This window comes from Hydra viridissima, unplaced genomic scaffold, assembly GCF_058129835.1.
Source record: "Hydra viridissima isolate aposymbiotic clone 2 unplaced genomic scaffold, HvirCarnegie_v1 scaffold_2, whole genome shotgun sequence".
In the NCBI taxonomy this organism is placed as follows: Eukaryota; Metazoa; Cnidaria; class Hydrozoa; order Anthoathecata; family Hydridae; genus Hydra; species Hydra viridissima.
Window position 1 is genome coordinate 2,806,687 of NW_028324301.1, and position 13,792 is coordinate 2,820,478.

General features: G+C 28.0%; 2 protein-coding genes and 1 long non-coding RNA gene across 5 annotated transcripts; 1 reads left to right on the forward strand and 2 right to left on the reverse strand.

The window, feature by feature from the left end:
• The first annotated feature begins 884 nt into the window (after positions 1–884).
• LOC145185908 (large ribosomal subunit protein uL22m-like) lies at positions 885–9,645 on the forward strand. Its single transcript, XM_090079056.1, has 6 exons — positions 885–1,044; positions 2,280–2,421; positions 2,716–2,781; positions 3,033–3,110; positions 3,342–3,411; positions 9,312–9,645. The coding sequence occupies exons 1-6, from the start codon at positions 1,007–1,009 to the stop codon at positions 9,533–9,535; spliced, it is 618 nt and encodes a 205-aa protein (XP_089935182.1). The 5' UTR covers positions 885–1,006; the 3' UTR covers positions 9,536–9,645.
• LOC149891551 (uncharacterized) lies at positions 3,804–6,897 on the reverse strand. Its single transcript, XR_016449880.1, has 3 exons — positions 6,555–6,897; positions 6,000–6,121; positions 3,804–5,197 (listed from the first exon to the last, which is right to left on the reverse strand). It is a non-coding gene; the product is annotated as an uncharacterized LOC149891551 (long non-coding RNA).
• LOC149891552 (uncharacterized) lies at positions 8,326–13,289 on the reverse strand. 3 transcript variants are annotated; one of them, XM_090079057.1, is made up of 2 exons: positions 12,951–13,289; positions 8,326–11,155 (listed from the first exon to the last, which is right to left on the reverse strand). In XM_090079057.1, the coding sequence occupies exons 1-2, from the start codon at positions 13,041–13,043 to the stop codon at positions 10,769–10,771; spliced, it is 480 nt and encodes a 159-aa protein (XP_089935183.1). In that variant the 5' UTR covers positions 13,044–13,289; the 3' UTR covers positions 8,326–10,768. The 3 variants fall into 3 exon arrangements, with proteins under 3 accessions (XP_089935183.1, XP_089935184.1, XP_089935185.1); XM_090079058.1 differs by lacking the exon at positions 12,951–13,289 and adding an exon at positions 12,556–12,825; XM_090079059.1 differs by lacking the exon at positions 12,951–13,289 and adding an exon at positions 11,460–11,782.
• Between the last annotated feature and the right edge of the window lie 503 nt (positions 13,290–13,792).

Consider the following 13,792-nt stretch of genomic DNA (forward strand, 5'->3'; position numbering starts at 1 on the left):
AACAGTAGAAGGATATTTTTATTTAATTTTATTAAAAAACGCCAAATTAATTTTTAAAAAATCCACAGTTGTGCATGCACACTATAAAAAGTCCGCCAAAGTTTAATGTAGGAATACTGTGAAATGAGTTATACTTAATCGGCACCTTTAATAAATCATCAGATTTTTTAAAATTATTGACTTGGGATTAAGATAATGGCGAAGATGATAATGATAATGTAAAAATCTATGAAATCTGTAAATCTTTTGTTTCAAAAAGCAGAAAGAGATTTTTTGTGTACTTTTGACCTTTTGTGACATGTTTTTCCGTGATACCGACCCCTCCTTCATTAATTTTGAATAGAGAAATCTGTTTTAAGTATTAGCCAGGTAAATTTTTATTTTTAACTTAAAGGTCTCATACTTGTTTAAAACAAATAATTGGAGCTTCATTTATATTCAAGTTGAGCCTCAGTCTAAACCTTGAAGTAAAAATTAAATTTTAAAGCCATTCTATACCTTCTTCCTTGTTTTGAAGACCTTTAACTGAAAATTTAGAGTTATATAAACAATATCTTTTTCCCCAATTGCTAGTTCGTTGTAGATAGTGGAAAGTCCTATATTAGCGTTTCTATTTTTTAAAGCCTATCTAAGCGTTTCTATTTTTTATTTCTATTTATTTTCTAATTTTCAATTTAGCGTATCAATGTCCTTCCGTGACAAAAAAACAGTTTCCCTTTTATTACGTGTATGTAATTAAGAAAATTTTAAAAAACCAATCACAATCTAATCAAATAAAAGTTTACCAAGAAAATATAACTAAAAAATTTAACTAAATAAATGCCGAGAACGAAAAAAGAATAGGTTAAAAAAAAAAAAGAATAGATATTGGAAAAGCGTTGTATTCGAAAATTCTGAGTGGAATTCCCAACCGTCAAGGAAAGTTGAGAATTATAACTACTAAACGGAAAGTCACAAAAGCGATCAGCCTCTTACTGGGTCACATGTTAAAATATTATTTTGAAAAATGACTTCTTTCGTTTACAATACTTTTCGTTTTTTAAAGTAAGTTTGGATATATTTTAAATCGATAGTTATGCCTCTCAACTGATATGATACAATTTTTTTTAAGTATGTGCATATGTTTTCATTGATAATATAAGTTAGCTAGTTAAGAATATTAGTTACATATTCTAATGAAAGGCATTTTGTATAATATGCAAATAAGGGGTTTAGGTTTCATAGAAAAATCTCCCCAATTTTAATGGGATTTAACAGTGGATTACTAGACATGATGTAAAAAACATTTATCAAAATATTAGATGTAGATATCTTTGAGAAAAAAAACTGTAATTCTTTTTGTGACTGTTTGCAATCAGGATATCTTAAATAAATATATTTAAATAAGATAATTTTTACAATAAATGTATTTAAATAAAATGATTTTTACAATAAAGTGTTTATAGAGCTAAAAGAGAAAAAAAGTATCTGTTGATATACTTTATATGAGTATTAATTGATTAATTTTTGTTTTCATTTGCCATATCTGCTCACAGAGCCGACCAAGGGATTCTTGTTAATAAATATGGGCTTGTAACAAAGCTATTTAATTTGTCTGATATCCATTTCCTTTTTATTCCAGGAGCTTTCAGGTTATTTAGTTCATTTCTAAAAGTTGGACACACTCCAGCTGATTATAAGGAAACTTGTGATGAATACTCTTGACAATTTTTGAATAATCACCTCTAGACATGACGAGCTTGTTACTCAATTTTGCAACTTCAAAAGTTCACTTAAGAAAATCTTTTTTCTATTTTGATTGTGTAATCTCTCACTCCCTTGTATTGCCTTTTTCTTAGAAAACAAAGGTATTTTTGTAGTGATGATTCAAAAAACTAAACTGGAGAATTTTAGTCACAAATTTGCAGACTTTCTTAATAAGATATATTTAACAGGCTTCATGCTTTTAAACAATAAAAGCAATCAAACAAATATACGCTAAATATGTATTGTAAAAAAATAATAATACTACACATTTACTTATATTTAGGTTATAATTCTGGTATAATTGCAGGATTTAATTGTAATTGACAATCAATTCAAGCTTTTATATTATATGAAAATGTTTGAGTAATGAATTTTTGCCTAACATTTTTAAAACTCAAAAAGATCTACCTCTCATATTTTAATGAAAGTTGTTTATAGAATGTCAAATAATAGTAACTTGATTAAATTGAAACCCCACATTTTCATACTGCATTTGTAATACTATGTTTCATATCATTCATTTCATTTCATAGATGTGATGTACCTAAATCATTGTGCTTTAAAACAATCCAGCCATTTGTTCTAAATAGTTATTTTTCTGTGACAAGAACCAAACTTGGTAGGTCAGAAGAGGAGAAAAAAAGAGATGAAGGAATTCCTGATCCTCCACCTGTTGTGAGTTTCTCAGTATTTTATTTTATACTTTTTAATGAGAATGGCTAAAATTAACTGTCTTAAACTATCTGGTAGCTCAATGTAAAATAGTAATCAAAGTTAATCAGTTACCAGCTGCAGTTATGTAACAAGTTTTTTTGCTTGTTCATTTAATGAAATTTCATGGTTTCATATGTTTTTGTTCACTTGACTAATAATTCTACTAAATTTCTGTTAACATTTTTATTTTAATAACTACTAAATATTACTAGTATTGCTTCATTTATTACTAAATATTTACTTTCCGTATAATAGAAAATATATCATTGTAGAAGAGATATTAGAATAGCACCAAAGAAAATGCTTCTTTCTGCTAATCTTGTAAGTTTCATTTATTTGAAAAAAGTTTTGATTGATTTTATTTGATATTTAATCTCTAAATATTTTTAAATGTTACAAATAAAGTATAAATGGTGATATATAAAGAATGTTTATCTGAAATAAATAATGGTAAAATATAAAGAATGTTTATGTAGGCATAGAAATAAGAGGAATTATTCATTTCTTTTATTAAGCATGCTTTTTTCAATTAAGTTTAATGTATGAAAAAAATCTATGCTTTTTAAATTAAGGTTGCAAGGATGCCAATAGAGGAAGCCATTGCACAAGCTCAGTTTTCTGTAAAGGGTGCTTCTGAAGTTGTAAAAGAGGTGTTTACCTTGTCATATTTTTTTTTTTTGCTTTCTTGGTATTGATTTTAAAAAATTATGGCATCAGTTAATATTAAAAAAAAAATTAAAGTATTAATTAAAAATTAGGATGATTGAAAATAGAAATTTGAAAATTAATGTTATAAAGTTTTTTTGGTTATAAATGTTATTTTAAAAAATTGATTATAAAAATTTATTTTAAAAACTAAGTTATAAAAATTTATTTTAAAGGTATTGAAAGAAGCTCAGCAGATTGCAGTAAAGAAATATGGCATTGAAGACCCTTCAAACTTATATGTTGGTATGAGCTTTTAGAAAAATTGTTTTTATTTTTCTAATTGAAGATTTTTAACAGATTTTTGAGTTAAAGTTTCTTTATGTATTTGAAGCCAATAGAAGACAAACATTTTCTTATGCACTATTTTTTATGAATTATTATAAAAGTAAAAGTGGTATTTGTAGTAAAACATTTTTCAGTTAAAAGGAAGAAATTCTTGTAAAAAAATATTTTGTTAAATTTGTAGCTGAATTATTTTCTCAACCTTGTCACAGATCTCTGATTCTAATAGGATCTAAATATGATATATATATATATATATATATATATATATATATATATATATATATATATATTGCATCATTTCTTAGTTAAAGTACATCATAAAGTCTAAGCAACTGATAGAATTTTTGGTATAAAGTCTAAGAAATACAATATTAAGAATTTTAAGGTAGTTTTCTTTAAAAAAAGTTCATTAAATATGCACAGTAAAATTAAATATACATTAAATATGTACAAAAAATGAATAAAATCAATATTAATCAAATTCAACATCTTCCTCATTAAACATGTTAGGGATGGTGCCATTATGTGGCAACTGCTTTAAAAAAGTATGGATCATAGGTCAGAAAAAATGCTTAAGAACTTTTAGATTTTTGTACTTGGCAACGCTAACTTGTAGAAACCTTTTGTAACTAAGACCCTGCCCTTCATTTTTGACCTGAGAATGAATAATTGTTGTTCGTTTATTAATTTTATAAATTTAATTGTAATTTTGTAATTGGCTATGGATTAGGGGAGGTAAATTAAAATTATAAAATGTGACTGTCTGTTCTTCCCATGGAAAACCAAAACTGAGTCAGATAATTTATTAACCTCCTCTCTAGATCAAATTTGTGCAAAAATTAACTTCTCAAATTGGTAAAATTTAAAAGTTTTAGGGTGTTTTCAGGATGTTAGTAAAAATGAAAATAATTTGTGCAAATTCTAGTCAATGACTATATTAAATCATATCTTATGTAATAAATCAACACAAGAAAGTCAGTATAAGGCTTCATCCATGACTAGTTTTGTATCTGCTTCTGCAGTTGCTCATAATTTTTTTTTCATATTTTAGCTACATAGTTGCATTGAACTTGAAATATATGATGGCAATTGCAGATTCTTGAAAGTTTATTCCTCTTACCTTTTGTAGTACACTTGGGGAGATGTCAATTACTGTAGCCAAAAGAGATATATTCCTAGCAAACATATTTTTAGGGATTTCTACAATTATTGTACTATTGCTAATCCTTGGCTTCAAAATCTTAATCAGGATCAATACTGGTATTTGTAGAACTAATGTGACCTCTTGGAGCATTTATCTGGTCAGCTTGTCTTTTGATTCCAGAAAGTTTTGAGTATAAATAAACTATAAGTATAACCTTCCTAGCATTTTTTTATCTTCTGACCCTATTCTGAGTTTTCTGGGCTCTTTTTGGTTTGCCAGGACATTTAAATCCTTAACTTTGTTTTTGGTTGATTGTTTTTTTTGTCTTTTTTAATTCAGTTTTGTAGATCTGAATTACTAAACTAAAAAACTTTGCTTGGTTATTCAGTAATTTCTTACCGAGTACCCAAGATGTCAAAGATCACTGGAAATTCTGCTTTAACCTTTGGTCTTTGAATATTTCAAAGATACATTCACTATCTTCTTCTATTCATCTTTGATGATAACTGGCTTTTGTTAAAAGGCAGACCATAACACTAAACTTTTTCTAATTTTCTAAAGGACTGATATGGTTACGAATATCCATAGATAGCTAATACCCTGAAAAATAAAAATTACAATACATACACAGTAACCAAAAAATTAAATGAATTTAACAACTTTGAGCAATCTTTTTTTTTTTAAATTCACTAATTTTTAACATAGGAAAAATAACTACCACAAAAATTGTATTAAAATTAAATATGTGCTGTGATGACATTTGGGTGTCATTTACAGTAATTTTTTTAAGTTAAATAAATATGGTTAACAATTTAAAGTAATATTTTTTAATTTTTTTTTTTTTAATGGATGTTTTTAAATATTTTTAAGATGAATTAAACCTACCAATAATTTTAACAATATTTTTAACAATAGAGCTCACAGTGAATCAAAATACTAAAAAAACTGGCAAAAAATACCCCCAAAAAAAAACAATTGCTAAGAACTAATTAATTGAGTTATAATATAGATAATTTTTGACACTGCATTTTGATTTTGATTGTCATTCCTAAGATCTTAAAAAAGTACCCCATATTGATTTTTTTTTAATTTGTTTAATCATGAGTTCAGAAGCAGAAAAGAAAAAAAAAAAAAGTTCCCCTGAACTTCCCCAACTCAATATGTAATCTTTTAAAAAAAGACAAGTTCAGAATTTATTTTTCACACATTTTTCACACTAGATTAGCAGAGGTAATTTGTCATAATTCAAAAACCAACATTAAAAAATTCATGCTCAAACAAATCATGCTAAATTTCAAACCTCAAAAACCAAAAGTTGCATGATTTGACAGCCTAATGCATGAATTAAACGTTTAAAAATAAAACTTTCATACAAAATAACGAATAATAGTTCATTGCTTACATTCATCATGAAAATACGTTTAGTTCCTATCATTCAAGAATTAGGAATTAATCATGTGCTTCAGGCTCTTCTTCTTGAGTTTCGTAGATTGGAGAGTCTAGACCATGGAAGTATTGATGAACCTGAAATGATAAATTTCAAGAAAGCTCTATCAATAGTTAATTGTAAGTTCAAATCAAAGTTGCTAAAACATTCAAGAACTTTTTCAAGACTTCTGGAACAAATCTGCTTGTATAAAGAAAGGAGCAAATCTGCTTGTATAAAGAAAGGAACAAATCTGCTTGTATAAAGAAAGGAACAAATCTGCTTGTATAAAGAAAGGAACAAATCTGCTTGTATAAAGAAAGGAACAAATCTGCTTGTATAAAGAAAGGAACAAATCTGCTTGTATAAAGAAAGGAGCAAATCTGCTTGTATAAAGAAATAACAGTTAACAGAAAAAATGTTGCTGCAGGTCCAGGTAGAAAGAACATGGGCTGGGAAGATCTAAGTGAGAGAAGCAAAAGATCTAAGGTATTAATAAATCAGTTGAATTCATAAGAGTAGTTTACTCACTTAAATATTAAATATCATCTTGTTTAAGGCTGAACATCCTACTGAAGCATTGGCATTAGTTTCAATAAGAAAAGCCTCTGGAGATCCTACCAAGAAAGATTTTACTTTTGTCATGAAAAATGCTACAAATCCTGGCAAAGTTAAAAACTTGGAGGTTGGTTTTCCAATAAAAATGATGATTGAAGATGCCTTTAGATTTAATTTCAGTATGATCTTTCCAATGAACATTATCAAATTATCAGGAATTCATCCATAATACAGAATGCAGATATTCATCCTTTATTTCATGAAATAAAGAATGACAGATAGAAATATTATTCTGAGGGTGTATTTCTTACAGAAATATCTGTTTTAATCAATCAATATCAATCAATATCAATATATTTCGTGTTTAGGATGTTACAAAAAACACAGGTCAATACTAGACAAAAGAAAAATATAACAAATAAACAAGTCATAATATAAGTAGAACTTTGCAAAAACCTATAAGTAACACTTACAAAAAAGAGACTTAAAAGAGTGAAAATATATGTCAAACAGTTATCATGTGTTCAAACATACATATGCATATACACATATACAGTTTGAGGTAAAGTAAGAAGTAGCAGAAGGAAACCCCTGAAAATATTAGTTTCATTAACCGCATTAGTTTCAAAAACCACAAATCTGAAAATGGAAAACCACTTCCCCCTGATGTTTCGTCTTTTTTAATGACGTAATAACAAAATAAAGCTGTTTTTGCTAATAATAGTTTTTTCTTTTTTTGTTTTGTTCATAGAATAGTAAGATAAGAGAAAATGGTATTTTGGTTTTTTGAATCCAAATTTTTAATTTTAATTAGTACCTATATGTGCGCGTTTTGGTTTGAGGAACTCAATTTTTTTTTATTTAAATGTTTGTGCACGCGTAAAAGACTTAAACAAGCATACGCATGTGTAGTAAGCGCTATAGATACACGTAGAACTTATTTAAAAATGCGTGGTATAGATTTTATACGTGATATTATATGATACTTGGGATCTAGGAATCCAAATTTATTTAAATCATTATTTTCTCGTGTAAATGACACTAACACGTGTACGCGTAAAATTTATTTCTAATTACAAACTTAAATTTTCTGACCCAAAAATACAAGTATTGATGATGTGTTTATATTTGATGATTATAATTTTTGCCATTTTTTCACCTTTCTGACTCACTGTGGTGCTGTTTCAAAAAAAAGCAATCACACATCAATTTAGCTTTAGATATATTTAACAGTGGAAAAACTTACAGAGTTGAGAGTAGAGAAGGAGGTAGGGACTCCTTACAATTCTGTAGGAAAGACGAAGAAATATACAATAGAACCAGAGCTGACTGATTGCCAAATGACAGTTGAGTCAAGTTGTTTAAACGTTGTCCGTGTAAAAAGAAATTAATTTGAATCCACAAAAAAGATCACTAGAAGTTCAACCATATTGTCAAAGAAGATCACTAGAAGTTCAACCATATTGTCAAAAAAAGATCACTAGAAGTTCAACCATATTGTCAAAAAAAGATCACTAGAAGTTCAACCATATTGTCAAAAAAAGATCACTAGAAGTTCAACCATATTGTCAAAAAAGATCACTAGAAGTTCAACCATATTGTCAAAAAAGATCACTAGAAGTTCAACCATATTGTCAAAAAAGATCACTAGAAGTTCAACCATATTGTCAAAAAAGATCACAAAATCATAGTTAATCCACCAACAGTCAGAAATAGAATCAATGAAGTAGTTACATATTTAAAAAAGATAATGAATCCAACCATAACGTAATTGTGGTTAAAGAATATTTCACTAAAATCCATGTCAACAAAATGGCTGGGCCAATCACTAGAACTTAACCTGATTGAACATCTTTGTTCATTTTTGAATTGAAAAAGTTAGAGAAAAAAGTTGGGTGTTTAGAAAAATTGGAAATTGGGTATTTGCTACAAAAGAAAAAGGTCGTCCATTTACTAATAAATCCATTTACTAAATAAGATATCAGAAGCATATAGAATTTTTTTTTTTAAGAATACAAACTTGTATTTAGTTGAAAATTATGATAATTGATAAAATTATGATAATTGATAGAACTACAAAAAGTGTCAGCGAAAGTTTGTAAAGAAAGAACTTGACTTTCCGTGGAAAAAAAAAATCAAAGCTTCTATGCAATTACTTCTTTGATTGAATTTTAAAAATGTTATATTTTGCCTATAGGTTCAAACTTTCCGTTCTTTTCAAGATGTAATAATTAAGGTTTTTTATTTGTTTATTTTTTTTTTTTTACCAAAAAATAACTGCAACTGTTAAACTTTTGTTTGTAAAGCAAATATTTTCTCCTGTTTTCGATAGCTCATTCTAAAAAACCACCTTTGAGGATATTTCTAAGCATCCTATTAGAGGTTTTTATTATTTTTCCGCTGATTAAACCAATTTAGTGCTTTTTTAAATTTACGGGTAGCTGAACTGATAAGGTGCTGTAAAATATGTACAAGATTTTTGAATTCAGTACAAAAATGATTAAACCATAAAAATAGAAAACTCATGGGGTCCATAAATGATTTTCTCTACAATGTAGTTAGGCAATTAGGATACATTCACTTTTTTCATTGCTTTCGCTAATTCTTCTTTGTTATTTTTAGTTGTGAAGAATAACAAAAAATAACAATCACTTATGTTTTAAAATAAACCCTGGAGACGTCTTATCTAGTAATAAATTGATTTTCATTCAACTTCATTGCTTGTTTTAGACGAATCATTTGTTGGACGTGGTCAGCATCTGAAACGAATTAATTATCGTGGACAAGGACGGACGGACATAATGAAGCGATATTATTGTCACTACTTTGTCATTCTAAAAGAGGGAATCCCCCCCGGCAAAAGCATAAGTAGAACGAGATCGAGGTTTTTGACGCCTTTAGAAAAGAAACTGCGATACCCTAAGACAATTAAAAATTCACTTGCTTGGTGGTGAAGCATATAAATCAGCCGTTATTGTTTTAGACGAGAAAACTAATGACTAAAAGTGTTTTTAGAATAATTTATTGTATGTTTTAGACACGCTAACAATTTTGGGTACAAATGTTTCGTTCGTCTTTCTATTCATACTAATTTTTTTTTTTTTTTTTTTTTTTTTTTTTTTTTTTTTTGTTCTTATATATCTATTTTATTACTTATGTTTTTATATACTTATTTTAAAATAAAAAAAAAAAAGTTAAATGCGAGCTCCTATTGAGATGGCGCTTTTCAAATTTTAACGTCGATATCTTTATATTTTTCCGAACGTTCAAAGTTATATTTCCGTCTGGTCTTTCATGTTTATATTTTAAAAAAGATAGGCGCCTCTTTCATACCAACGCACATGCATTAAGTAACGTCCTGTGATGTGATTTATAGCACTGCCAGTGGAATATGATTGAGTAATATCCTGGTATTGCCATATCAATTGCTTTTAAATGCACAAGATAATTACATAATTTTGCGACTCACTTGACATAAAGTGAACTTACACAGTTAAAGATTGGTGCGTTTATAGTGAAAATTCAGATGGAGCAAAAGAATTGTTTTGTCAAAGAGTCAATCATTTGACATTTAATTGTGACATTCAAGCATTGCTAATTGAACTATTATCATTAGTTGAACATAAACGGCAGATAATTACTTTACAATGTTATCTCTGAATTGTACTCGAAATTCAAGTGGTGTAATAACGTGAAGGTTTTCTTAAGATTACTCGGATGTTAGTGTACTTTCTTTCTATTGTCAGTGCATTACATGATTGTTTTATTATGCCGACAATTTTGGCAACAAAAACTTTAAGCATCTCTGACCCATTGTGTTAAAGTTTACGATTTACACATAAAAGTCCATAGAATTCCTTGGCTCGAGACTTCAGAGCCTTTGATAGCTTTCCTTTAAATTCTATTTTTGTTCAAACAATTATCCATCGTTTAAATAATTTGTCAGCAGATTCTATCATTTAAATAGGTTGTCAACAAAATCAGAAATCGCTGCATTTTCATCCTAGATGCAAAGTGAAAACGAAATATTTTCGATGTATTCTTGGAATATTTCGATATATTTCGATGTAATCTGTGTAGTTTTTATTTAAAAGAGGTCTTTCCGTAATAAACCACATTAAAACACTATTATCCATAGCAACTTTATTACCATTAATTTGGGTAAATAGCTGTGAATTTATTACAATTTACTTTTCCCATATTCTTTCTAATCGAGCTGACAAACTTGTTCTCGGAAGATGACTTAGAATCTTAGTGCGATGCTTATTTAGTGTACTGCGGTGCTCAGTTTTTATTGGCTTTAAAGCCTCTAATTGTTTCTCAACAGCTTTGGTTCCATCACATTTAGCTCGACACACTGATGCTACCTTTACACATACATAAGCCTCAGGAAACGATTTAACAACAGTTAAGCATAAGTCAAAGTTTCCGTCACACTGGCTTCGACATGTAAAATTATTGGTGTAGTCAACTTTTTTATTGATTGGTTGACTGTTGGCAACTTTAAAAACAAGCAAAATAAGCACATATCTTTTTATCATACCGTGCTTCTGCCTCATGATAGACATGGATGCCTAAAACGAAAAAAGCATCTTCTCATTTTCTGGAATTGTTTTTTAACTATTTGCTTCAGAATGGATAGTTATTTAAATTAACACACATGAGCTGCTTTATGATACCAAGCTTTGCATTATTATTTTGATGCGGTATATTTCTGTGGAGAAATATTATTTGTAGCTACAACATTTAAATCAACAAATCAGATCAAATCCTAAAGATTTATCAACTACTGATTGTAACGTTGATTTATTTATTTATTTATTCATAATTTTTTCCTGCGATAAAATATTTACATTCAATATGCAAACGAACTCTTACCTTTCCACCTTACTACCAATATTTTTTCCCGAAATTCTTCTTCGCAAATGAGACAACAGCTTAATGTTGTAACAATCGTCAGGTATTTTTTTAATTTGTTATACTTTTATTTGGGAATAAGATAATAACTTCCTTTTCCTTGGCGACGAGTTAATCGTCTACAAACGAGTGCGATTTTGCATTGCTCTTCTGTTCAGGCCATAAACCCTTTTTAATCTATTTTTGTACCATTACCAAATTGTTATAAATCCATAGAAAAAAATTTTTGAGGTTTGCAATTTTAAAATGCAATACTTTTGTCGATTTTTTTTTTTTTGTTTATTTTTTTTGTTTTGTTTTGTTTTTGAAACGCTTTTTTATATATATATATTTGTATAAATACTTTGTTTTTCTTATTATAATTATAAAATTATTGGTATTAAAAATATTGGAGTACTATTTGATTCAAAAGATTTTATCAAATTAATCAAATTGTTCAATGTGTAAACGAATTTTATTTTAAAAGATGCTGTTTGCAAAGGATGTTGCTTACTGTTTGAATGACAAACATTTGTTTTTGACAATTGACGTAATGAGATTGCGATATGTGAATGCGGGAATTCTGATAATCAAATTCTAAGACCTCAGCTTTATCATTTAAAAAATAAAAATACGTAGTAAATCTATGAATTGGAAGTGGTTCAGAAAAAAAATCACAATTGAAGAATATTTTAAAACCTTCGGCGGAGGCTTTGCATGTTAAATCTACTTTGATTTGGGTGGATTTTAAAAAGTTTTGTGGATGAATGAATGGAAGCATTATTCCGAATTTACATTCTTGAACTAATACTTTTGAGAAAGAAATAAAGAAAAAAAAAATTAAGAATAAAATACATAAAAGAGTTTATTCAAAATCCTTATCAGATAAACGCTCCTTACCTAAATATAGTAATTACATAAATAGATTTCAGGTTGAAAAAGCCCTGTAAGTGTGTCCTAAAACCTAGCTTGTATTTGATTACGCATTTAGCTGCATACGAGTTGCATGCGAGTTGCATGCTAAAGAAGTATTATAAAAACAATTTCAGAAATGATATTTTAAATTAATTCGTCATACGTTGGAGCGGCATTCTTCGATCTTCGATTTCGGCATTCTTCGACCGCAGAAGATTTTATAATTTAAAAAAGACAATTAAAAGTGATTTTTTAATTTAAAGACTCTTTTAAAAAGCTTTTTGTTAAATGTTTAAAAAAAAGAATATTTTGAAAATAAAACTTTGATCACGAAAAAAACGAAACAATATCTTAACGAAAATTAACATAACACTAGTTTGCAACCTCCAAGCAGGTTGACTTTTTCAAGGCGTCGATCAACACTGATTCAACTATGTTTATAAAAAACAAATGTGCAACAAAGAAATCTGTGAAGTAATGTATGACAAACCGATACGATATATATGGAAATTTTTTACAATAAATGGTAAAAGCTTATGATAATAAAATTTAAATGACCTTAAAATTATAATCACTTGAGTAATCACTGTATTGGATTAAAACCGCAACAACGACCTTATTGAATAATAACCAGATCACTGGGTCGGCCATAATTGCTCACACTCAGAGAATTAACGACTGATCATGGGTGTGGCTCTTGAAACTGCAATTCCATTTGCGTAGTTTAAGACATGATTTAAGATTCAAGACTCACTTCCAACCTGAATTTGTGTGGGCCGTAAAATTGAACAGAAGTCGACTTTTTTAAATAAAATGTCATTTTTATATAACTTGACAAGTTTAAAAGCGGAGGAGTTGGTTTGACACACTATTGCATATCATTACATCATTATTTCAATAACTTTTTTGTTGTTTTTGTTATTAACTTATAAAATGCATTTTTTTATCGAAACTCCGGAAGTTTGTGTGATCTTCCTTGTGAATTATTAGAAATATAAGCTCGTTAATAATACTGTTGCCATAGAGAAAAAATTATTTTTATGATAATCACTTAATAGAATCATGTTGCATTTTATCCCTTCAATTAGATTTTTTAAATTCCATGAAAATGACGAATTAGAAGTATAACTCGAGATTATGAAGCCTAACGACCAACTTCCCAGCAAGATGTTATTTTTAAGTCTTTTAAATTAGAATAACTAGAAGATTGTAGTGATAAGGAAGAAGAAGAACCAGTAAATCAATAAAAATAATAATTTTATTGTTATTCTTATTAATAATAATCTAAGAGCAAATAGCAAATTCAGTTTCTCAAAAAGATCAGCTCAACAAGAAGGAAAATGTCCGTTGAATGTTTAAAAATAAAATGCGACAATAGAATTTAAAAATAAAAAGTTTTT

Coding starts and splice junctions, on each gene's coding strand:
- LOC145185908 (XM_090079056.1), top strand. CDS start 1,007: ATGACTTCTTTCGTTTACAATACTTTTCGTTTTTTAAA. Junction 2,422..2,715: donor TTCCTGATCCTCCACCTGTT/GTGAGTTTCTCA, acceptor TCCGTATAATAG/AAAATATATCATTGTAGAAG. Junction 3,111..3,341: donor CTTCTGAAGTTGTAAAAGAG/GTGTTTACCTTG, acceptor TTTATTTTAAAG/GTATTGAAAGAAGCTCAGCA.
- LOC149891552 (XM_090079057.1), bottom strand. CDS start 13,043: ATGGCCGACCCAGTGATCTGGTTATTATTCAATAAGGTCGTTGTTGCG. Junction 11,156..12,950: donor CAAGTGATTATAATTTTAAG/GTCATTTAAATT, acceptor TTTTCGTTTTAG/GCATCCATGTCTATCATGAG.